The sequence below is a fragment of the Pseudophryne corroboree genome (assembly GCF_028390025.1).
Source record: "Pseudophryne corroboree isolate aPseCor3 chromosome 6 unlocalized genomic scaffold, aPseCor3.hap2 SUPER_6_unloc_3, whole genome shotgun sequence".
NCBI classification, from domain to species: domain Eukaryota; kingdom Metazoa; phylum Chordata; class Amphibia; order Anura; family Myobatrachidae; genus Pseudophryne; species Pseudophryne corroboree.
The window spans coordinates 546,422-574,117 of NW_026967604.1; the positions used below are offsets into that span (position 1 = coordinate 546,422).

Below are 27,696 nucleotides of genomic sequence, written 5' to 3' on the forward strand. Positions count from 1 at the left end.
CGGCCTGATCCCACCCCTACGGTACACCTGTCTTATATAGGGATTGGCCTTGGCCTGATCCCACCCCCTGCGGTACACCTGCCTTATATATGGACCGGACCCGGCCTGATCCCACCCCTGCGGTACACCTGCCTTATATATGGACCGGACCGGGCCTGATCCCACCCCTGCGGTACACCTGCCTTATATATGGACCGGACCCGGCCTGATCCCACCCCTGCGGTACACCTGCCTTATATATGGTCCGGACCCGGCCTGATCCCACCCCTGCGGTACACCTGCCTTATATATGGACCGGACCCGGCCTGATCCCACCCCTGCGGTACACCTGCCTTATATATGGACCGGACCCGGCCTGATCCCTCCCCACCAGGTACACCTGCCTTATATATGGACCGGACCCGGCCTGATCCCTCCCCACCAGGTACACCTGCCTTATATATGGACCGGACCCGGCCTGATCCCACCCCTGCGGTACACCTGCCTTATATATGGACCGGACCCGGCCTGATCCCACCCCTGCGGTACACCTGCCTTATATATGGACCGGACCCGGCCTGATCCCACCCCTGCGGTACACCTGCCTTATATATGGACCGGACCCGGCCTGATCCCACCCCTGCGGTACACCTGCCTTATATATGGACCGGACCCGGCCTGATCCCACCCCTGCGGTACACCTGCCTTATATATGGACCGGACCCGGCCTGATCCCACCCCTGCGGTACACCTGCCTTATATATGGACCGGACCCGGCCTGATCCCACCCCTGCGGTACACCTGCCTTATATATGGACCGGACCCGGCCTGATCCCACCCCTGCGGTACACCTGCCTTATATATGGACCGGACCCGGCCTGATCCCACCCCTGCGGTACACCTGCCTTATATATGGACCGGACCCGGCCTGATCCCACCCCTGCGGTACACCTGCCTTATATATGGACCGGACCCGGCCTGATCCCACCCCTGCGGTACACCTGCCTTATATAGGGATTGGCCTTGGCCTGATCCCACCCCTGCGGTACACCTGCCTTATATATGGACCGGACCCGGCCTGATCCCACCCCTGCGGTACACCTGTCTTATATATGGACCGGACCCGGCCTGATCCCACCCCTGCGGTACACCTGTCTTATATAGGGATTGGCCTTGGCCTGATCCCACCCCTGCGGTACACCTGCCATATATGGACCGGACCCGGCCTGATCCCACCCCTGCGGTACACCTGCCTTATATATGGACCGGACCCGGCCTGATCCCACCCCTGCGGTACACCTGCCTTATATATGGACCGGACCCGGCCTGATCCCTCCCCACCAGGTACACCTGCCTTATATATGGACCGGACCCGGCCTGATCCCACCCCTGCGGTACACCTGCCTTATATATGGACCGGACCCGGCCTGATCCCACCCCTGCGGTACACCTGCCTTATATATGGACCGGACCCGGCCTGATCCCACCCCTGCGGTACACCTGCCTTATATATGGACCGGACCCGGCCTGATCCCACCCCTGCGGTACACCTGCCTTATATATGGACCGGACCCGGCCTGATCCCACCCCTGCGGTACACCTGTCTTATATATGAACCGGACCCGGCCTGATCCCACCCCTGCGGTACACTTGCCTTATATATGGACCGGACCCGGCCTGATCCCACCCCTACGGTACACCTGTCTTATATAGGGATTGGCCTTGGCCTGATCCCACCCCCTGCGGTACACCTGCCTTATATATGGACCGGACCGGGCCTGATCCCACCCCTGCGGTACACCTGCCTTATATATGGACCGGACCGGGCCTGATCCCACCCCTGCGGTACACCTGCCTTATATATGGACCGGACCCGGCCTGATCCCACCCCTGCGGTACACCTGCCTTATATATGGTCCGGACCCGGCCTGATCCCACCCCTGCGGTACACCTGCCTTATATATGGACCGGACCCGGCCTGATCCCACCCCTGCGGTACACCTGCCTTATATATGGACCGGACCCGGCCTGATCCCTCCCCACCAGGTACACCTGCCTTATATATGGACCGGACCCGGCCTGATCCCTCCCCACCAGGTACACCTGCCTTATATATGGACCGGACCCGGCCTGATCCCACCCCTGCGGTACACCTGCCTTATATATGGACCGGACCCGGCCTGATCCCACCCCTGCGGTACACCTGCCTTATATATGGACCGGACCCGGCCTGATCCCACCCCTGCGGTACACCTGCCTTATATATGGACCGGACCCGGCCTGATCCCACCCCTGCGGTACACCTGCCTTATATATGGACCGGACCCGGCCTGATCCCACCCCTGCGGTACACCTGCCTTATATATGGACCGGACCCGGCCTGATCCCACCCCTGCGGTACACCTGCCTTATATATGGACCGGACCCGGCCTGATCCCACCCCTGCGGTACACCTGCCTTATATATGGACCGGACCCGGCCTGATCCCACCCCTGCGGTACACCTGCCTTATATATGGACCGGACCCGGCCTGATCCCACCCCTGCGGTACACCTGCCTTATATATGGACCGGACCCGGCCTGATCCCACCCCTGCGGTACACCTGCCTTATATAGGGATTGGCCTTGGCCTGATCCCACCCCTGCGGTACACCTGCCTTATATATGGACCGGACCCGGCCTGATCCCACCCCTGCGGTACACCTGTCTTATATATGGACCGGACCCGGCCTGATCCCACCCCTGCGGTACACCTGTCTTATATAGGGATTGGCCTTGGCCTGATCCCACCACTGCGGTACACCTGCCATATATGGACCGGACCCGGCCTGATCCCACCCCTGCGGTACACCTGCCTTATATATGGACCGGACCCGGCCTGATCCCACCCCTGCGGTACACCTGCCTTATATATGGACCGGACCCGGCCTGATCCCTCCCCACCAGGTACACCTGCCTTATATATGGACCGGACCCGGCCTGATCCCACCCCTGCGGTACACCTGCCTTATATATGGACCGGACCCGGCCTGATCCCACCCCTGCGGTACACCTGCCTTATATATGGACCGGACCCGGCCTGATCCCACCCCTGCGGTACACCTGCCTTATATATGGACCGGACCCGGCCTGATCCCACCCCTGCGGTACACCTGCCTTATATATGGACCGGACCCGGCCTGATCCCACCCCTGCGGTACACCTGCCTTATATATGGACCGGACCCGGCCTGATCCCACCCCTGCGGTACACCTGCCTTATATATGGACCGGACCCGGCCTGATCCCACCCCTGCGGTACACCTGTCTTATATAGGGATTGGCCTTAGCCTGATCCCACCCCTGCGGTACACCTGCCTTATATATGGACCGGACCCGGCCTGATCCCACCCCTGCGGTACACCTGTCTTATATATGGACCGGACCCGGCCTGATCCCACCCCTGCGGTACACCTGTCTTATATAGGGATTGGCCTTAGCCTGATCCCACCCCTGCGGTACACCTGCCTTATATATGGACCGGACCCGGCCTGATCCCACCCCTGCGGTACACCTGTCTTATATATGGACCGGACCCGGCCTGATCCCACCCCTGCGGTACACCTGTCTTATATATGGACCGGACCCGGCCTGATCCCACCCCTGCGGTACACCTGTCTTATATAGGGATTGGCCTTGGCCTGATCCCACCCCTGCGGTACACCTGCCTTATATATGGACCGGACCCGGCCTGATCCCACCCCTGCGGTACACCTGCCTTATATATGGACCGGACCCGGCCTGATCCCACCCCTACGGTACACCTGCCTTATATATGGACCGGACCCGGCCTGATCCCACCCCTACGGTACACCTGCCTTTTCCTAGGGACAGAACCATATACAGATCCCATTGCTCATTCTCACAAAGCCCCAGCAAGACACATGACTTACTCTGGCCCGCTCTAAGCTGCTACAGTAATTCTCTCGGAGGCGCTGTCCATTCCGGAGGACCTCAGACCCGGAGACCAGCCACGTAACGCGAGTAAGGAGATCAAGCGCTCTTGCTGGTAGACCACTCCCCAGGAATGGGGCATCATGAGGAGGGATTGAAGTGACTCCAATGTGACAGGATCCTGACCAGCGGGGGTCCAGTCGCTCCACTCTCACCTGCATAGAATATACACATTATAACTGGATTTCTGTACTTACCATCAAATCATTTTCTTGGAGTCCATCTGGGAGACACTGGACCATGGGGTTCCAGGCAGACCGTAGGAGCGGGCACTTAGACTGGTATAAGTAGCTCCTCCCCTCTGAGCACCTCCCTTCATCAACCCATGGTCTTCACAAGTAGCCCTAAACTAAAGGGTGAACCACCTGGTGTAACTTACAAGTCAACAAGAAACGACCCACAAACAAAAACACAGAGCATAAGGGTGGGACGCAGTGTCCCCCAGATGCACTCAGAGGATTTAACGGCAACTACAATCCAGGCCTCTCTCTCATCCAATCTGGGGGACACTGGACCATGGGATGTTCAAAAGCCGCCCCTAGGGGAGGAAACGTTCAGAAAAACCAGGACGGAAGACTTTCCGAGCAAAACGTTCATCCTTGGATGCTAACACCGGGAATGAAGAAAGTGATGAACCTATCGGTGAACAGAGGATCAAGCCATCACCGGCATAGCGGAGCCCATGAAAGAGCCACCGGAACTGGAAACCAGCCGATGTGAGATCAGTAGGGAGCCACACGGCAAGGAATGAATGCACACCAGACGCTAAAGGACTTTCCACAGAGGAAAGAAACAAGCATAGAGGTTACATAATAAGAGTCCTGCACAACATGGTCATGGTCTGATCAACATGGGGCCTAGGCCTGCTGTGTTTCCAACGTGGCTGGGGAACCTGTCTTACCTAACCTGGTACCTCTGAGCTCAACCAGAGCCACCAGCCTGTTGCTGAATGTAATGTGGAGATCAGCATAGCTCAATGGAGGCCAGAACTCCTAGACTGCTAATACCGCAACAGCCCTAGCCTCTCAGATCACCGGGGATGAGGATGTCCCAAAGCAGTTCTTTCAAAGGTAGGGGGCGCTCCTGAAGGAATAAAAAAAGGAGCAAAAGTATCGGAGGCATATGACCTAAGAATGGTGTGGACAGAAGACCATGTAGCCGCCTTGCACAATTGTTTGGCGGACGCACCACAGCGTGCTGTCCACGAGGGACCCACGAGTGAGTTGGAGACTGGAGAGGGCACAGGAAGGTCAGCCAGGGTGTACGCCTGTGAAACGGTCATACGAATCCATCTAGTCAGAGTGTGTGTGTCGGCTAGCCAGCCCTCTTGTGGAATCCATAGACAGGAGAGAGCTGGAACGATCCACATAGATCTGGAGAGCCCGGACCACCTCCAAAGAGGCCTCTCCTGACGAATGGTCCGGTACCACGATCTCATTAAGATGGAACTGGGGCGCAACCTTATGAAGATAATTGGGCCTAGTTCTGAGAAGAGCCCTCTGTGACCGGACGCCTGTCGTACGAAAGCACTCACCACTTTCGCGACGGGCTCGTCCCCAGTGCACAGAATGGAAGGTTAGGTCACACAGGACCTGACCACATAGGGGATTCCCGCTTACCGTCAGTAACCACCTGTTACTGACTCCACCCACTGCGCTGTGGGCGGGTTTATGCTGCCACCACCAAACTCCTAACCTGCCGTGGCGTTTGGAACCACGGTTCTGCTCTGTATGTGCCGACACACTGCCTTACCACACCTGTGTGGTGTTGACGAATCCCCACTAGTCACTTGCTAGGCCTCTACCGGTAGCTGGCGGAAGGCGGAACTTGGAGACGTTAGGTGCTTCCCTGGACAGCCGGAGGACGGGGCTATGTTTGGCATAACCCTGTAGGTCACAAGATGAAGCTATCTTCTTGAGGCAGATGATGTTTATTTGCTCAATAATAGTCTTAAAAGAGACTCTTCCCTATTGCTAGGGGCAACAGCATACAGCAAGATGTTCCAGCAGAATGAAGATGATACAATACAATACACTGGAGGCACGCAGGCCTCATTTTTATGTCAATTTTCCACACAGTACAACAGGGGGTCATGTCCTCCCTGAGCCCTTTCTATCCAATCAAGATATCTTAGAAAATACAAATAAATGAATTACATTTCAAAAGGAGATAAGTGCAATAAAACAATATCCTCCTTCCTGTCACGCAGACAACGTTTGGTATCAGATTAACATTCACTATTGATAAATTTATCACATAGCTTCAAAATACAAATGTTTCCGTCTCATTCACATCTCCATGCAATCCCAGTGTTTGAGATTACAACAGGAAAGGCTGCAACACAACAATCAGTCTTCCTTCCTGCATCTGCCATTCAGGATTCATATATCAATTAAATCAGGTACATGAAACAGGTTCCAAGCCCAGAACTACTTTACATATGGGATAAGGAGATCCCCCGTGAGTAACATCTCTCTCTAAGGAACTTACACATCAAAAGGTTTTGTCATTCACACCTCTCTGCTAGGACAGGGCCATTAGCATGCCACTTCCTCTACTGACAGGAGATGATTATTCAGACATCTATAGTAAGTGCATTTTTCCCTTTAAAATACAGGTGACCATATCTTGAATATAAATACAGTTAAACATGTAATCCTACAATTGTGCACAGAGCACTACATATGACATGTTAAAACACATCATTAAACATACTTTTAAACAGTCCGCACCCAGCGCCTTAAGTACGTTTAACAGTGACGCCAAGCGCCTTTTGTCCAAATGGTGCCGGGCAGCTGAGGATTAAACCCTTCAGTGCCGCGGCCGCCATTACACGTGTGGCTGGACAGTCTCTCCGGTCACACCCTCTCCCGGTGAAAAATAAGGGGGAGCGGCAGGAGAGCGCACCCAAGTCAGATACCCTATGAAGAGATGCAATAGTTAGTAGGAAGACTGTTTTAGGCGTTAGCCACTTCAGATCCACTGATTCCAGAGGTTCAAACTCCTGAAGGGCTTTGAGGACCACCGATCAATCCCAGGGAGCCACCGGGGGTACATATGGAGGTTGAACCCGGAGTACCACCTGGAGAAAGGTCCAAACATCCGGGAGAGGAGCAGTTTTTCGTTGGATCCAAATGGACTGGGCTGAGGTGTGTACTTTCAACGGTGCCAGGCGGAGTCCCAGAGTCAGCTTGGAGGATGGCGAGAATCCTGGACACCCGAAAATCCTGTGGGTTATAAAACCCCGTAGCCCACCACTGCATGTATGCATGCCATATCCGATAATAGATAGACGAATGGCAGAGGCTGGCTTCATTGCTCTAAGCATGGTCTGGACAACCAACCGGGAGAAACCCTTCGCCCTTAGGATGGATGACTCAAGAGCAGTCATAGACAGACAAGCTAGGTCTGGGTGATGACAGGGTCCCTGAGACTGCAGGTCTGGTCGCTGAGGGAGTGAAAACGGAGCATCCACAGATTGGTTTTCCGCTCTGCAGAGCCTATAACGTCTGGGCCACATCGGAGCAATCACGATGATGGTGCCGCTTTGTTGCTTGAACTTCCAAAGTAGTTACGGGAGAAGAGCAACTGGAGGAAAGACATATGGCATACAGAAGGTCCACTGCGTGTCCTGGACCAGTAGATTGGAACCTTGTGGTTGTGTCTGGAGGTTATGAAATCAACCTCTGGGTGGCCCCACACGTGTACCAACAGCTGGAAGACCTCTGGTTGTAGTGACCAACCTCCAACATGGACATTGTGGCGGCTGAGGAAGTCTGCTTCCCAGTTCAGTACTCCTGGTATAAATACTGCCAATATGGGTGGAAGGTGGCATTCTGCCCAACGAACAATGCGAGCCACTTCCTTTATTGCCAACCGACTGCGGGTGCTTCCCTGATGGTTTAGGTAGGCTACTGCTGTGGCGTTGCCCTGAGAAACTTCCTGAGCCAGAAGTAGTGGTCTGTAGACAGCTCATAATTCCAGAACATCGATTGGTAGCTGGTTTCTGCCAGGGTCCAACTGCCCTGAATGGAAAATTGGCCGGTTACCACGCCCCATCCACGGAGGCTGGCATCCGTGGTCAGCAGGACCCAATTCGGAACCCAGAAGGGTCGCCCCTTGTCCAGGTGTGACGTCTGGAGCCACTATGTCAGAGACAGACAGCACTCCGGAGAGAAGAACATTGTCTGGGATCTGAACAGATGAGGTAGTCCGTTCCAACGGGCCAGGAACAGGTGTTGTAGAGGCCTGGAGTGGAACTGGGCATACGCCATCATGTTAAAGGTGGAGACCGTGGATCCCGGGACTTGCATGACTGAATGCATGGACACCCAGCCACTGCTGAGCAAGTGGCGTATCTGTTGCTGCAATGATGAGATTTTGTCCAGGTTTAGGATAGGCCTATGAGACATACTGGGTTTCTGCACCAGAAATAGTGAATAGAACCCGGTCCTGCATTGTGAACATGGGACTAGCACAATCACTCCCGAGTGTAGGAGGTATTGAATAACCTCCGGTAGGGTCGAAGGCTTGCCAGGGTCCTAATGGGGGCCTGTGCAAAAGAACTGTTGAGGGGGTCCTCTCTTGAAGGAGACAGTGTATCAATGAGAGACCACTTCTTACACCCAGGTGTCTGCTGTAGTTTGGGAAGTCAGCCTACTAACCGGAGGTCCCTCAGGAGGAGGCCTGCCCCATCAGGCCGCAAGCTTGTCATCACGTTTAGTTGGTGGCTGTCTTGCAGCCATGCCTGCTTGGACCTGGGCTTTGTAGATTTAGCAGAGGTTGTTTGTCTATGAAATGACTGACCTTTGGCTTTGCCTTGTGGGCGGAAGGCATGAAAGGTGGAGGTCCGAGCAAGTGGCGCAGGGGCCGAGGGCAGGAAACCAGTCTTAGCAGCCGCTAGTGAAACCACTATTTTATCCAAATTTGGCTCTGAACAGGTTATCCCCCTAGAAAGGCAAGAATCCATTTTCAACGAGTGAATCCAGCATTGACGTAGCCGAGGCTTTAGAGGCCAGCGTATAAAGACGCTTCTCCAAAGTAGAGTGCAGCGTCCCTGATTTTAGCAATGTGTGACAGACTTTCTTGGGAAATGTTCCTTCTGCAGAGCATCAGCCCAGTGTTCAATCGCTGTGGACACCCAGGTGGCCGCCATATTTGGTCTAGTGATAGCACCAGTCAGGGAATAGACAGACTTGAAACAATATTCCATCCTCCTATCAGTAGTTTCCTTTAAGGAAGACTTAGAAGGAATCGGTAAAGTGGAAAATTTCACCAGACGTGCTACGTGAGAATCCACCGGTGGGGAAGTCTCCCACTTTCTACAGTCACATGCTGGAACAGGGTAGAAGGACGTTAAACGCTTAGGCAGTGGAAACGTTTTACCTGGAGTATTCCATGCTTCGCGACGTAGCTCCATAAGGTGCTCACATCAATTGTACATCTCTGTATCCACATAGTCAGATCATGTAGAAGATACAGACTTGATTATACTGGTCAACACCTGAAAAGGTATGAGGAGAAGAATCCATGAGAAGCCCCTTACTGTATCGGGGGAGCATCGGGAAAAGGAGAGTTATGGTAGACTTAACTTGGTTAACTCTCTTTCTTTGAAGTCCATAGGGTCCACTGCGCAGTGGGTGGAGTTAGTAACAGGCGGTTACTGACAGTAAACGGGAATCCCCTAATTGAGCAGGTCCCGTCCGGTCACAGTCACCTTTCTTCTTCAGGGTCCATAGGGCTCCACAGGGTTAACATCGGGGTTATAGGTGGTAGGATCAGCTCCTGGGCACCATACAGTTAAGTCTTTCAGATGCCCCAGGATGCTCCGATCCCTCTCCCTGTAGCCCCGCCCACAATGCTCAGGCAGGTCAGTTTTGGTAACAAGCCCAAAGCAGGAAGCGGAGCAGAGAGAAGGAAGATATGGTACACAGAAGAACACATACTCCGACAGGAGAAGGGAACCAGTGACCAAAGCCACCAACCCATATAGGCCAGGTGCATCAGGGTGGGAGCCCTGTGGACCAAAAGTAAAGTAAATCAGGATTTTGGTACTTACCGATAAATCCCTTTCTCCGATTCCACAGGGGCCACTGGAGTGTAGTTACAATGGGGAAATAGTAGGTAGTAATGGGGAGCTGGCACTTTAAAAATTCTCACACTGTGGCTAGCTCCTCCCCTACTATATCCCCTCCAAGCCAGTCTACGTAAAACTGTGCCCGAGGAGAGCTGTAGTAACCAAACCGTAAGGTAGAGGAGGTTAGCCTCGCCCTGTAAACCAGGCGAACACAAACTAAACCTGGAACAGAACCTGACAAAAAAACCAGGCTAGCCCGAACTCAACAAGCAGTCATATGGTGATCTGCAAACCGTTAAGCAAAAAACCAGGAGGAACAGCGCTGGGCGGGCGTCCAGTGGCCCCTGTGGAATCGGAGAAAGGGATTTATCGGTAAGTACCAAAATCCTGATTTCTCCTTCATCCACTAGGGGCCACTGGAGCGTAGTTACAATGGGGACGTCCCAGAGCTCCCAAAAACGGGTGGGAAAGTGCTGAGAGTCCTGTAAAAACTGCTCGGCCCAACAGTGATGCAGAGGCCGTAAAAGTGTCAAACTTGTAGAATTTGACAAAACGAATGTCGGTTTGACCAAGTAGCCGCCCGACAAAAAATATTCATGGAGACCCCACGGGCAGCTGCCCACGAAGGTCTTACAATGCGCGTAAAGTGCGCTGAAATGGAAACGGGGGCTCCCTAGTAACCGCCAAGAAGACTGTCTGATGGTCAGATGTATCCAACTGTCCAGCGTATGCTGGGACCCCGGCTATTTAGTACGGGAGCATCGTACAGAACAAAGAAGAAAAACACTTCATCGAATAGCCTGAGACCTCTGTAGAGAGATGCGGCGAGCCCTGACAACATTCAGAGAGGACTGAAAAACACTAGTGTCAGATTTATATGAAAAATGGACATCCCCTCTGGAAGAAACAACCGCTGAGGCCGAAGCACAGCCAGGGGAGTTGCCAATAGAGTACTCCCTGAAAAAGAGGCCGAACATACGGCCGCTAGGCTAATATCATTTGGAAGAAAAGCGAAAAAGGCAGAGACCTAAAATTCCGGTCAGTGTGGTTTGAAGCGCAGCGGAGCAAAACCTCCCAGAGAAACCAAAGATGAATGGTAACTGGAAGAAGGGGGAAAAACCCCTTTTATCCTTATTATGTCCCATAAAGATTTCCAAAAGTGGCAAAAGCGAGAAGAGGTAACAGATTTCTGAAATCGGGGCCCAGTAGGCCTAACCGAACTAGGGAACTCCTCCCTTCTGAGGTCTCGTGAACAGTCACACGGGTCAATGAAACCAGTGTAAGATAGAACCAAGAAAAAAGGACCCTGTTGAAGTAGACAGTCCAGTTGAGGTAGGAGCCAGGGCTCCTCTACTGACAACAGGCGTATCTGTATCTTCGAGTCCTGCGTGGCCCAACCAGCGCCACCGAGAGGACTAGCACGCATAATTCCCTCCTGTGTTACCGAACATGAGGTAGAAATAGAAAAGGAGGCAGGATAGAAAAACCAGAAAAACTCCCCGGAGCTCTGAGGGCACCCTCGGCTACTGCCGCCAGAGCTCACGTCCGAGATTAATAAAGGGTTAAAGAGTCAGTCAGAACGCCCTGAGGTCGATCCGAAATCTCCGCCCACAGCGGACCAGCTGACAAAACTCCGGGGAATGTTCCCTCACCCGGGAATGTTCCCTCACCTGGAAAGAAGATTGCTGTCCCCCGCTCAGAGGGGACTGGAGGCGACCACTCATTGCGTCGCAACTTGACTGAAGGAATAGAGTATCTGGTGCCGAGGAAGGAAAAATCCTCTGACGGACCGTGTTGAGAAACGTCTATGCGGAGCATAAATTGGGTCTGTGTCGACTCAGAAGCTCCTGGATCCTCCGGATATTCAGAAGCCACCTAATGTACAGAGTGGGATAGTAGCAGTAAATTGTCCCATTAGGGAACCAACGTCACCCACTGCCCTTGAAAAAGAGTTATTCTGTTATCTTCCTAAACTCTGTGGGAGCGGAAGAGAGACCGAGAGGAAAGGACTTACAGTGAAAATGAGAATCCTGTAATGTGAATCTGAGAAAAGCCTGTCCAACGGAAATCAGTAACAGGCATCCCTGAAGACAAGGGACACGTAAACCTCCCTTTTTTTTTTTTTTCTTTTTTTTTAAACTGGCAATCACAGACTAAAAGGATTGTAAGGCCAGAATAGGCCTGTCCAAGCCACTTGGCTTCGGAACGTGAAAAGAAAAACAAAAGCCTGAGTCAAATGATATGTGAAAAACCGGGATCAATACCCTTTGCGGTTAGAAACCTATGGAGCGCAGCCTGCAGTATGACTCTCTTGTCATCGTAAATCAGCCAACCCATGCCGAGGGACTCCTGAGACGGTTGTAACCACCCAAGCCTTCTCCCTTTGATCTGCGCCTACCCTGGGACCCTGCAGGTGGTAGGAAAGTCTGTGTAATGGGTGTATAGGATGACATAAAATCAGACTGGACCAAGGATGTTGAACCTCTGCTTCAGCCTTTTTACCCTGAAAACCCCTGGCGACGAAGATATCACCTGTGTGGAGTCGAAAGCCTGAAAGGGCACGGAAAAATCTAAGGAGAGACCGGTAAAGGTCTGTCTTGGATCTGGGGCAGTAGTAGGAGAAAGCAGAGTGGACTTACCTCCAATGGTTCAAGAAAACCTGCAGAAAGTTCCTTCCCCAGAACCATCTGCCCCGTAGGATTTCATGTTCACCTGTCACTGTCGCAGCCCCAGAGTCGTCGGGTTAAGACAGCCAAGCGAAGAAGCAGGGTCCGAGTCTGCAGACGAGGAGACCTCCAAAGAACATAAAGCAGAATCGTGATTCTGACCTGTACCAAAGTATCAATTGATCCGGATGCGAAACATCCTGTAACCTAGAGGGCAATTGTACCCCAACCTACCTGCTCCGGACGCGGTAGAACCGCGCTGCCGCCTATGTCGATGGATCCCTGAGCAAGGTTGCCTCAGGAAAACGTCAGCTTGTTGGACCAGCGATACATCGAGGGGTATACCCTTGGGGAGGTTCTGATACCCTTTCCTGCCGTCTGCGGGGAAAGGATAGGAAAACAAACATTGTTTGATACCTGAAATTGTGTATTCGGGTGTCTGCCGGCCGTCTACCGGAGCCTGGCCAGCTTATCCGAAACTGGACCAGTCGCTGTCATTTCGTCATCGGCGTTGAACCCTGATGGACTTGACGTGTCCACCTCCTTTACCTGCAGTATCAGACGAACTGCTGTATAATGCACCTGGATATTCTGAGACACAGGTTCAGACTCCACAGAAAACAGACATCATCAGTATTGTAACATGGAAGGTTAGCAAGGTTCCTTTAGAAACCTGGAGAGGTGAAATGACGTACAAGGTCTCTGGTTACCAGTGACATTACCTGTATAATCTGAGCTGTTCAAACAGGAGTGTCCTGCAGGTGCGTGGAGGGCTAAGCAGATGGCTCCACCGCATACTTCACACCTAAGAGGGAATTCTTTGACAATCCCAGGTGAGACAAACGAAAGGAGAAAAGGTGGGTTAAATAAACACAGCCCTATGTAAGGTCTGTGCTATAATGTGTAGTGACCGACACGATTCAACTAAACTTTCTGGAGCAGCGGAGACCTGAACCAGTAGCGCTGCGCTGTGGGACAGGAGTCTTAGCCCTAGGCTATAGGAGCTCTCCTTAAAGTTTTGTTTGGATTCAAACCCCTGTTCAGGTACCCGCTACTAGCGTCCTGAGCCACAGCGCTATTTGTCTGATGCCTTACACACATTCCCCAATTACAAATAGCATTAGTAACTAGTGACACCAAGGAATCATAAAGGGAAGGCAACACCCCGCCCTGTATTTAGTGTACCGCTAATTAAGGTGCACCAGATGTTTCTCTGAGGTTCCGCTGGCTTTTCAAAATGGTGACCAGCCTGTGAGAAAAGATGGGTTTAAACGTTATGTGGCCAGGTAGGGTATTCTGTTTCTAGAAAACATTGCGGAAGTGTTTGTTTTATTCCCTATATATGGTATTGTATAGATATATCTATATACATACCCACACACACACTTAAATATATATATATATATATATATATATATATATATATATATATATATATATATATATATATATATATATACACACATAACTATATATGTATATATACACACACACCACCGTGAAACCCACCGGGTAGATAAATACCGTGAACCCAATAGGGTAGATAAATACTGTGTATTTGTAGGCAAATAAATTCTGCACAGTATATTTTTAAATTATTAATGAGCTGAGTCCCAGCTCCTGTAATAGAGCAGGTTTCCTGATCTACATGTAGGAAATGCCGGGCAGAGGACTCTACTGCAGGAGGAATGTATCTATATTTTAGCAACATGAAGTCTGGAAAGCTAAAAACCCCAGAGCCAGGGTCTGTTGCCTAGCGACAGTGAGACCTGGGAGCCCGCTGAGTACAGCGGGTTATAAGCCTTTACTCACCCCTCCTACCTGCACAGAAATCCTCCCTGCACAACCAGGAGAGGAATGAGTCTTCAGTGTGAGACCCTACACACACACACTGGAGCGGCGTGTGCAGCGGCGCGGGGAGCGGAGAGAGCCCGCCGTACAGAGCGGGAGTTAGCTCCGCCTCCCCTGCCTCGGCGCGCAAATGTATCCCCCGGCCGCCTTGCTGCGGTCGGAGTAAATGTAACCCCCGGCCGCCTGTTTGCTGCTGCCGGGGAGCGCCCGTACATTGTAATATATGCTGCGGCCGGGGAGCGGTGTGTAACCCCCCCCGGCCGCCTGTATGCTGAGAGTCTGAGCCCGCCGGACGGAGCGGGAGCTAGCTCCGCCCCTCTGCTCCGGCGCCAGTTTTAAATCTTCAAATGTATGACCCGGCTGTCTGTAAGCTTGTGCGGCCGGGCAGTGTAAATGTATCGCCCCGCTGCCTGTCTGCAGCAGCCGGGGATTGAAGAGCGCTGAGCCCGCTTACTGAGCGGGCTGAAGCTCCGCCCCCCGCATAAAGGCGCCAAGTTCAACGACCTCTCTCACCCTAGCCCGGTTACGTATCCACTGGGCTACTGTGGATGCTTTTCAGTGTAGGGGTGCACAGTAAAGACCATCACATCTAAGAGTCTCACTCCATATTATGTAAAATCACACATCAGTCTGGAGGGGGGGAGATTGTACTCACCGCTGTCCTTCTGATGGAGTGGCCCCGACACGCGCTGCCGTAGCGGTGTCCGGCCGGAATCTTCTGTGATGGAGTGGTCCCGACACACGCCGCACGCAGTGGTGTCCGACCATTTTTGATACTCACCACTGCCATGCTGCCGGAATCTTCTGCTGGATGGAGTGGCCGCGACACGCGCCGCACGCAGCGGTGTCCGCCAACTCAGGAGAGCTCAGTGTCTCCCTCAGCCGGGGCCCATCCCGAGCCGCACGCAGCTGCGATGGGACCCCGCCGGCAGCTCCCGCGGTGCAGACTGGCAGTGGCAGAGCTGCCAGTCTGTGAGTGTGTGTAAGAAAAATAAAATAATAAAGAAAAAAGAAGAAAATTCTTCAGCTAAACCCAAGTGAACCAGCTCCCTCGGGCACTAAACTAAGACTGGCTTGGAGGGGAGATAGTAGGGGAGGAGCTAGCCACAGTGTGAGAATTTTTAAAGTGCCAGCTCCCCATTACTACCTACTATTCCCCATTGTAACTACACTCCAGTGGCCCCTAGTGGATGAAGGAGAAATAAAGACTTTGGAGCTGCAAGAGCCCACTGTAAAAAGCTGCATCCAGCTTCCTAATGCACCATACAAAACACTGACCTGCCCGAGAAGGGGCCGGGGCTATAGGGAGAGGGACCGGAGCATCCTGGGATAGCTGAAAGGCCTAACTGTATGGTGCCCAGGAGCTGATCCTATGACCCCAATGTTAACCCTGTGGAGCCTCATGGACCCTGAATAAGAAAGGTGACTATGACCGGACGGTTCCGAAAGCCCTCGTGTCCCGCCGTCACAGAAAGGAGTTTAGGTCACACGGGACCTGGCCAATTAGGGGTTTCCCGCATAACGCCAGTAACCACCTGTTACTGACTCCACCCACTGCGCAGTGGGCGGGTACTATGCTGCCACCACCAGACTCTGAGGGGGAGCGCCGCTAGCACACAGGCAGGGGCAGACAATACAATCCGCTATACTAAAGCCAGCGGAATTCCCTGGGAACCAAGAGCCAGGCTATGTGGAGAAGGACAGGTGGATGGCTGTGCAACAAGCAGTATATACCATGTATACTCTCCTGCAGGGGCTGAGACATGGGTCATGTCACCGCAGGGGGAGCCGGGTCATGCAGCCAGTGAACCTCCCGTACCGGGTGTAGCCCCAGCTCCAAGTAATTATATGGTGCGTGACCTCATCTTATAAAGAGGGGAGCCGCAGATTAAACTGCAAGATGGCAGCTCCATGCTGAGTCAGCGCGGCAACCGGCTACCTTCTGGAAGTGCAAGAGTGCCGACTGCGTGTCCAGGCGGGATCCAGCACGGACATCCAATCAGGAGAAGCCGGGGAGTGACCAGCAGTACGGCGGCATGGCTGCAGCTTCCCAGGGCACTTACACACTGACGCTCACCGGCCGAGGAGGGGAGGAGATACTCCATTACTGTTATACTAGTCTAAGTGCAAGCTCCTACGTCCCCTCATCATCGCAATGGCCCAGTGTCCCCCGGTGTGGATGAAAGGGGACACATAACAAGGTCTGGTCACACTCTGAGCATCAGATAAAGGACGGGAGGAGTCACTAACCACTGCACACCTACCTCATCTGATGAATTTACCTTCTACTTACCTCAAAGACCTCATTCACAAGGAGCTCACTGCTGCTGAACACAATGCCGTCTGCGTAGCCAGCGTTCCGCTCTGCCCGAGTCCCATCGCACAGGACAGACACATTCTTCCCGCACACCGCATGGAACCTGTGAGTGACGCTGGGGACTGGGAGAGGAGAGGGAGGGACACGGGAGGAGGGGAGAGGTGGTAGAGAGGGACACGGGAGGAGGGGAGAGGAGAGAGAGGGGAACACGGAAGGAGGGGAGAGGTGCAGGAGAGGGACACGGGAGGAGGGGAGAGGTGGGAGAAAGGGACACGGGAGGAGGGGAGAGGTGCAGGAGAGGGACACGGGAGGAGGGGAGAGGTGGGAGAAAGGGACACGGGAGGAGGGGAGAGGTGCGGGAGAAGGGGAGAGGTGCAGGAGAGGGACACGGGAGGAGGGGAGAGGTGCAGGAGGGGGACACGGGAGGAGGGGAGAGGTGCAGGAGAGGGACACGGGAGGAGGGGAGAGGTGCAGGAGAGGGACACGGGAGGAGAGGAGAGGTGCAGGAGAGGGACACGGTAGGGGGGAAAGTTACAACGACATGGAAAGATAAACACAGCCAAAAGCAGCTCACAGCAACACACTTCCTGTCGAGGCGCACATCAACACACTTCCGCGGCGCACAGCGACCAAAACAGCCGCGATGCACAGAGACACACACACAGCTGCAGAGCAGTGAAACACACACAGCGGCGGAGCACAGCGACACACACACACACACTACTGCAGCACATAGTGACACACACACACACACTACTGCAGCACATAGTGACACACACACACACACTACTGCAGCGCATAGTGACACACACACACACACACTACTGCAGCACATAGTGACACACACACACACACTACTGCAGCACATAGTGACACACACACACTACTGCAGCACATAGTGACACACACACACACTACTGCAGCACATAGTGACACACACACACACACACACACTACTGCAGCACATAGTGACACACACACACACTACTGCAGCACATAGTGACACACACACACACACTACTGCAGCACATAGTGACACACACACACACACTACTGCAGCACATAGTGACACACACACACACACACACACACACTACTGCAGCGCATAGTGACACACACACACACACTACTGCAGCGCATAGTGACACACACACACACACTACTGCAGCGCATAGTGACACACACACACTACTGCAGCACATAGTGACACACACACACTACTGCAGCGCATAGTGACACACACACACACACACTACTGCAGCACATAGTGACACACACACACACACACACACTACTGCAGCACATAGTGACACACACACACTACTGCAGCGCATAGTGACACACACACTACTGCAGCACATAGTGACACACACACACTACTGCAGCGCATAGTGACACACACACACACTACTGCAGCGCATAGTGACACACACACACACACACTACTGCAGCGCATAGTGACACACACACTACTGCAGCACATAGTGACACACACACACACACACACTACTGCAGCACATAGTGACACACACACACACTACTGCAGCACATAGTGACACACACACACTACTGCAGCACATAGTGACACACACACACACACACACACTACTGCAGCACATAGTGACACACACACACACACACTACTGCAGCACATAGTGACACACACACTACTGCAGCACATAGTGACACACACACACACTACTGCAGCACATAGTGACACACACACACACACTACTGCAGCACATAGTGACACACACACACACTACTGCAGCACATAGTGACACACACACACACACTACTGCAGCACATAGTGACACACACACACACTACTGCAGCGCATAGTGACACACACACACACACTACTGCAGCACATAGTGACACACACACACACACACACTACTGCAGCACATAGTGACACACACACACTACTGCAGCACATAGTGACACACACACACACACACACACTACTGCAGCACATAGTGACACACACACACACACACTACTGCAGCACATAGTGACACACACACACACACACTACTGCAGCGCATAGTGACACACACACACACACACACTACTGCAGCACATAGTGACACACACACACACTACTGCAGCGCATAGTGACACACACACACTACTGCAGCACATAGTGACACACACACACACTACTGCAGCACATAGTGACACACACACACTACTGCAGCACATAGTGACACACACACACACACTACTGCAGCACATAGTGACACACACACACACACACCACTGCAGCGCATAGTGACACACACACACACACACTACTGCAGCACATAGTGACACACACAAACACACACTACTGCAGCGCATAGTTACACACACACACTACTGCAGCACATAGTGACACACACACACACTACTGCAGCGCATAGTGACACACACACACTACTGCAGCACATAGTGACACACACACACTACTGCAGCACATAGTGACACACACACACTACTGCAGCGCATAGTGACACACACACTACTGCAGCACATAGTGACACACACACACACACTACTGCAGCACATAGTGACACACACACACACACACACTACTGCAGCGCATAGTGACACACACACACACTACTGCAGCACATAGTGACACACACACACACACACTACTGCAGCACATAGTGACACACACACACACACTACTGCAGCACATAGTGACACACACACACACACACACTACTGCAGCACATAGTGACACACACACACACACACTACTGCAGCGCATAGTGACACACACACACACTACTGCAGCACATAGTGACACACACACACTACTGCAGCACATAGTGACACACACACACTACTGCAGCACATAGTGACACACACACACTACTGCAGCACATAGTGACACACACACACACTACTGCAGCACATAGTGACACACACACACACACTACTGCAGCACATAGTGACACACACACACTACTGCAGCACATAGTGACACACACACACACACTACTGCAGCACATAGTGACACACACACACACACACACACACTACTGCAGCACATAGTGACACACACACACACTACTGCAGCACATAGTGACACACACACTACTGCAGCACATAGTGACACACACACACACACTACTGCAGCGCATAGAGACACACACACACACACACACTACTGCAGCGCATAGTGACACACACACACACACACTACTGCAGCGCATAGAGACACACACACACACACACTACTGCAGCACATAGTGACACACACACACACACACTACTGCAGCGCATAGAGACACACACACACACACTACTGCAGCGCATAGAGACACACACACACACACACACACTACTGCAGCGCATAGTGACACACACACACACACTACTGCAGCGCATAGAGACACACACACACACTACTGCAGCACATAGTGACACACACTACTGCAGCACATAGTGACACACACACACACTACTGCAGCGCATAGAGACACACACACACACACTACTGCAGCACATAGTGACACACACACTACTGCAGCACATAGTGACACACACACACACACACTACTGCAGCACATAGTGACACACACACACACTACTGCAGCACATAGTGACACACATACACACTACTGCAGCACATAGTGACACACACACACACACACTACTGCAGCACATAGTGACACACACACACACACACTACTGCAGCACATAGTGAACACACACACACACTACTGCAGCACAGAGTGACACACACACACACTACTGCAGCACATAGTGACACACACACACACACACACTACTGCAGCGCATAGTGACACACACACACTACTGCAGCGCATAGTGACACACACACTACTGCAGCGCATAGTGACACACACACACACTACTGCAGCACATAGTGACACACACACACACACTACTGCAGCACATAGTGACACACACACACACTACTGCAGCGCATAGAGACACACACACACACTACTGCAGCGCATAGTGACACACACACACACACTACTGCAGCGCATAGAGACACACACACACACTACTGCAGCACATAGTGACACACACACACACACACTACTGCAGCGCATAGAGACACACACACACTACTGCAGCGCATAGAGACACACACACACACACACTACTGCAGCGCATAGTGACACACACACACACACTACTGCAGCGCATAGAGACACACACACACACACACACTACTGCAGCACATAGAGACACACACACACACTACTGCAGCACATAGAGACACACACACACACACTACTGCAGCGCATAGTGACACACACACACACACACTACTGCAGCGCATAGAGACACACACACTGCCACATACAATGACATCCTGTTTGGAAGAATAATATGAACACTACTCACCCGGTGACGGGGTCGGGAAGGATTTGTCCGTCATGTGACTTACAGACAAACTGTTGTCTATGAGACCGCTACCACCAGTCAGAGAAACCTGAACGCACTGTCCATAGAGGTCTATCACCGCATAGATATCTGGGGAACAGCGAGAGCGTGAGAGAGGGTGGAGTCACCCACACACCCGCCCTTACACTTACACACCCACGCTCACCTCTCCCAGGCCACACACCCGCCCTTACACACACCCACGCTCTCACCTCTCCCCCAGGCCAGGCCACACACCCGCCCTTACACACACACCCACGCTCACCTCTCCCAGGCCAGGCCACACACCCGCCCTTACACACACACCCACGCTCACCTCTCCCAGGCCAGGCCACACACCCGCCCTTACACACACACCCACGCTCACCTCTCCCAGGTCACACACCCGCCCTTACACTTACATACACACACACGCTCACCTCTCCCAGGCCACACACCCGAACTCACCTCTCCCAGGTCACACACACCCGCCCTTACACTTACACACACACCCACGCTTACCTCTCCCAGGCCAGGCCACACACTCCCGCCCTTACACCACACACCCACGCTCACCTCTCCCAGGCCACACACCCGAACTCACCTCTCCCAGGTCACACACCCGCCCTTACACTTACATACACACCCACGCTCACCTCTCCCAGGCCACACACCCGAACTCACCTCTCCCAGGTCACACACCCGCCCTTACACTTACACACAAACCCACGCTTACCTCTCCCAGGTCACACACCCCACGCTCACCTCTCCCAGGCCACACACCCACCCTTACACACCCACGCTCACCTCTCCCAGGCCACACACCCGCCCTTACACTTACTTACACACCCACGCTCACCTCTCCCAGGCCACACACACCCGCCCTTACACTTACTTACACACCCACGCTCACCTCTCCCAGGCCACACACCCGCCCTTACACTTACTTACACACCCAGGCCACACACCCCGCGCTCACCTCTCCCAGGTCACACACCCGCCCTTACACTTACACACACACCCACCCACGCTCACCTCTCCCAGGTCACACACCCACCCTTACACACACACCGGCGTTCACATGTCCCAGGCCCACACACACGCCCTTACACTTACTTACACACCTGCACTCACCTCTCCCAGGCCACACACCCGCCCTTACACATGTCCCAGGCCACACACCCGCCCTTACACTTACTTACACACCCGCACTCACCTCTCCCAGGCCACACACCCGCCCTTACACTAACACACACACCCACGCTCACCTCTCCCAGGTCACACACACCCGCCCTTACACACACACCGGCGCTCACATGTCCCAGGCCACACACCCGCCCTTACACTTACTTACACACCCGCACTCACCTCTCCCAGGCCACACACCCGTCCTTACACTTACACACACACCAGCGCTCACCTCTCCCAGGCCACACACCCCGCCCTTACACTTACACACATGCTCACCTCTCCCAGGCCACACACCCGCCCTTACACTTACACACATGCTCACCTCTCCCAGGCCACACACACGCCCTTACACTTACACACACACCCAGCGCTCACCTCTACCAGGCCACACACCCGCCCTTACACACACCACACACACAGGCGCTCACATGTCCCAGGCCACACACCCGCCCTTACACACACACACACACAGGCGCTCACATGTCCCAGGCCACACACCCGCCCTTTACACTTACACACACACCCACGCTCACCTCTCTCCCAGGCCACACACCCGCTCTTACACTTAAGGCCCGTACACACTGGTCGATATATCGGCCGTTCTCCTGATACGGCCGATATATCGGCGGGACCGTCGGCCAGTGTGTACGGCCGATACGTCTGTGAACTCAGTCGTTCACAGACGTATCGCGTCGGCCGCGCAGCACAGCCGACGGCCAATATATCTACCGATATATTGGCGCGTTGCTGTGTGTATTACGGGGCGGTTGGCCGACCGCGCCGTACACATGCAGCGGCGGCCGGCGGTGATTGACAGGTGAACTGGGCGGGTGTGTGTACACGCCCGCCCAGTTCATGACGTCAGTCCCCGACGGATCAAGCAGTGTGTATGTTGAACGATCCGTCCATAGATATATCTGCAGATCAATTGATCTGCAGATATATTCTGTTAGTGTGCACCCACCTTTACACACACACCAACGCTCACCTCTCCCAGGTCACACACCCGCCCTTACACTTACTTACACCCCCGCGCTCACCTCTCCCAGGTCACACACACCCGCCCTTACACACACACACCCACCCACGCTCACCTCTCCCAGGCCACACACCCGCCCTTACACTTACATACACACCCCGCGCTCACCTCTACCAGGCCACACACCCGCCCTTACACTTACATACACACCCACGCTCACCTCTCCCAGGCCACACACCCGCCCTTACACTTACATACACACCAACGCTCACCTCTCCCAGGCCACACACCCGCCCTTACACTTACTTACACCCCCGCGCTCACCTCTCCCAGGCCACACACCCGCCCTTACACTTACTTACACCCCCGCGCTCACCTCTCCCAGGTCACACACCCGCCCTTACACACACACACCCACCCACGCTCACCTCTCCCAGGCCACACAACCCGCCCTTACACACACACACCCACCCACGCTCACCTCTCCCAGGGCCACACACACCCGCCCTTACACTTACTTACACCCCCGCGCTCACCTCTCCCAGGTCACACACCCGCCCTTACACACACACACCCACCCACGCTCACCTCTCCCAGGCCACACACCCGCCCTTACACTTACATACACACCCGCGCTCACCTCTACCAGGCCACACACCCGCGCCTTACACACACACACCACCCCACGCTCATCTCTCCCAGGCCACACACCCGCCCTTACACTTACACACACGCTCACCTCTACCAGGCCACATACCCGCCCTTACACTTACATACACACCCACGCTCACCTCTCCCAGGTCACACACCCGCCCTTACACACACACACAGGCGCTCACATGTCCCAGGCCACACACCCGCCCTTACACTTACACACACACACCCACGCTCACCTCTCCCAGGCCACACACCGCCCTTACACTTACACACACTTACCTCTCCCAGGCCACACACCCGCCCTTACACTTACATACACACCCGCGCTCACCTCTACCAGGCCACACACACACCCACCCACGCTCACCTCTCCCAGGCCACACACCCGCCCTTACACTTACACACACACGCTCACCTCTCCCAGGCCCACACACACGCCCTTACACTAACTTACACACCCGCGCTCACCTCTCCCAGGCCACACACCCGCCCTTACACTTACACACACACCCGAGCTCACCTCTCCCAGGCCACACACCCGCAATTACACACACACCCGCACTCACCTCTCCCAGGACACACACCCGCCTTACACTTACACACACACACACACACACACACACCAGCGCTCACCTCTCCCAGGCCACACACCCGCTCTTACACTTACTTACACCCCCGCACTCACTTCTCCCAGGTCACACACCCGCCCTTACACTTACACACACTCACGTTCACCTCTACCAGGACACACACCCGCCCTTACACTTACACACACAACCGCGCTCACCTCTCCCAGGCCACACACACACCCTTACACTTACTTACACACCCGCGCTCACCTCTCCCAGGCCACACACCTGCGCTCACCTCTTCCAGGTCACACACCCGCCCTTACTTACACACACCCCCACACTCACCTCTCCCAGGCCACACACCCGCCCTTACACTTACTTACAACACACACACACACACACACCAGTGCTCACCTCTCCCAGGCAGAAGCCATGTACAGGCCACACACACCCCCGTACACGCACACACACCGGCGCTCACCTCTCCCAGGCGGAAGCCCTGTACAGGCCACGCCTTGGTCTTCACCATTTATGTAATAATGCAGATCTCCTGTCGCCGTTCTCATCATTCCAATCCTAGAACCGGCTCCCAGGGTATCCAGATCGCAGCCATAGTTGGTCCTCAGGGTGTTTCCGTCCTGCATTATGGCTGTGCCACTAGAGTGAGAGGCAGCGTCAGACATTGGGGGTTCTATACAACATCCCACCCACAGAGAAGGGGCGTCCGCCTGCCCAGAGATGCTGCTAGTGACACCGAGACCCCACAGCAGACGCTAACTCACCATGAGGACACATTGGTAGGGAGACTCATACCTCAGCATCCACGTATCATAATCAATGTCCGTCATTGTGTTGGGAAACTCCAGATCCTCGGGACGAATAGCAGTGACACCTGGGGGAGAAGGCATGGGGCTGTTATAGAACAGACAGAAGAGGTGAAGAGAACGCCCACCCTCCTATACATATCACTCTCCAGAGAATAAAGAGAAGGAAAGGAGAAGTGGCAGGGGGTGGGGGGACCGGAGCAGGTGCGTGGCAGGGAATGGGGGGGCCTTAACAGGTGCGTGGCAGGAGGTGGGGGGACCTGAACAGGTGCGTGGCAGGGAATGGGGGGGGCCTTAACAGGTGCGTGGCAGGAGGTGGGGGGACCTGAACAGGTGCGTGGCAGGGGGTGGGTGGCAGGGGGGTGGGGGGGACCTGAGCAGGTGCGTGGCAGGGGGTGGGGGGACCTGAGCAGGTGCTTGGCAGGGGGTGGGGGGACCTGAGCAGGTGCTTGGCAGGGGGGTGGGGGGACCTGAGCAGGTGCTTGGCAGGGGGTGGGGGGACCTGAGCAGGTGCGTGGCAGGGGGTGGGGGGACCTGAGCAGGTGCGTGGCAGGGGGTGGGATGTGGGTACCTCAGGCAGGTGCGTGGCAGGGGATGGGGGTGGGTTACCCCAGGCAGGTGCATGGCAGGGGATGGGGGTGGGGAGCTTGAGAAAGTGAGTGGCAGGGGGTGGTGGTGGGGAGCCCCAGGCAGGTGCGTGGCAGGGGGTGGTGGTGGGGGGACCTGAGCAGGTGCGCTGCAGGGGGGTGGTGGTGGGGAGCTTGAGCAAGTGAGTGGCAGGGGGGTGGTGGTGGGGAGCCCAGGCAGGTGCGTGGCAGGGGGTGGTGGTAGGGAGCCTGAGCAGGTGCGTGGCAAAGGATGGTGGTGGGGAGCCCAGGCAGGTGCGTGGTGGTGGGGACCCCAGGCAGGTGCGTGGCAGGGGGTGGGGACACCAGGCAGGTGCGTAGCAGGGGGTGGTGGTGGGGACCCCAGGCAGATGCGTGGCAGGAGGTGGGGACCCCAGGCAGGTGCGTGGCAGGGAGTGTGGGTGGGGACCCAGGCAGGTGCGTGGCAGAGGGTGGTGGTGGGGAGCCTGATCAGGAGGTGGTTGGGTGGAGACAATGCAGGAGCGATGTAGAGATGGAGGGGTGGGGGTGGTGGTGAGGAGCCTGAGCAGGAGGTGGTTGGGTGGAGACAATGCAGGAGCGATGTAGAGATGGAGGGGTGGGGGTGGTGGTGAGGAGCCTGAGCAGGAGGTGGTTGGGTGGAGACAATGCAGGAGCGATGTAGAGATGGAGCGGTGGGGGGTGGTGGTGGGGAGCCTGAGCAGGAGGTGGTTGGGTGGAGACAATGCAGGAGCGATGTAGAGATGGAGCGGTGGGGGGTTGGCGGTGGGGAGCCTGAGCAGGAGGTGGTTGGGTGGAGACAATGCAGGAGCGATGTAGAGATGGAGGGGTGGGGATGGTGGTGGGGAGCCTGAGCAGGAGGTGGTTGGGTGGAGACAATGCAGGAGCGATGTAGAGATGGAGCGGTGGGGGGTGGCGGTGGGGAGCCTGAGCAGGAGGTGGTTGGGTGGAGACAATGCAGGAGCGATGTAGAGATGGAGGGGTGGGGGGTGGTGGTGAGGAGCCTGAGCAGGAGGTGGTTGGGTGGAGACAATGCAGGAGCAATGTAGAGATGGAGGGGTGGGGGTGGTGGTGGGGAGCCTGAGCAGGAGGTGGTTGGGTGGAGACAATGCAGGAGCGATGTAGAGATGGAGGGGTGGGGGGTGGTGGTGAGGAGCCTGAGCAGGAGGTGGTTGGGTTGGAGACAATGCAGGAGCGATGTAGAGATGGAGGGGTGGGGGGTGGTGGTGGGGAGCCTGAGCAGGAGGTGGTTGGGTGGAGACAATGCAGGAGCGATGTAGAGATGGAGGGGTGGGGGGTGGTGGGGTGGGGAGCCTGAGCAGGAGGTGGTTGGGTGGAGACAATGCAGGAGCGATGTAGAGATGGAGGGGTGGGGGGTGTAGTTACAGGAGCAGAGGGAACACAGACAATGAGAGGGGAATAGGAGAACACTGTGTGTAACACAATAGTTACGGCCATTATGGTAAATGCTGGAGTGTGGACTGTCCATATCAGGGCCATTTCTCTCATGCATAAGTCATCACTTCTGAATCCATGCAAGACATCCTGTAAAATCTGATCAGTCCTCACCAGCTTCTATAGATCCTGACCAGCGA

At 54.5% G+C, this 27,696-nt stretch overlaps 1 protein-coding gene across 1 annotated transcript in view; it reads right to left on the minus strand.

The window, feature by feature from the left end:
* Window positions 1–27,696, minus strand: part of NEURL4 (neuralized E3 ubiquitin protein ligase 4) — a 228,071-nt gene that overhangs the window by 182,154 nt on the left and 18,221 nt on the right. The window contains exons 8-13 of the mRNA XM_063950431.1: window positions 27,671–27,689; window positions 25,486–25,564; window positions 25,154–25,329; window positions 21,256–21,384; window positions 16,858–17,003; window positions 3,862–4,126 (exon numbers count right to left, since the gene is read on the minus strand). Of these exons, the coding sequence (XP_063806501.1) occupies window positions 3,862–4,126; window positions 16,858–17,003; window positions 21,256–21,384; window positions 25,154–25,329; window positions 25,486–25,564; window positions 27,671–27,689 (814 nt within the window). The remainder of the gene's footprint in view (window positions 1–3,861; window positions 4,127–16,857; window positions 17,004–21,255; window positions 21,385–25,153; window positions 25,330–25,485; window positions 25,565–27,670; window positions 27,690–27,696) is intronic.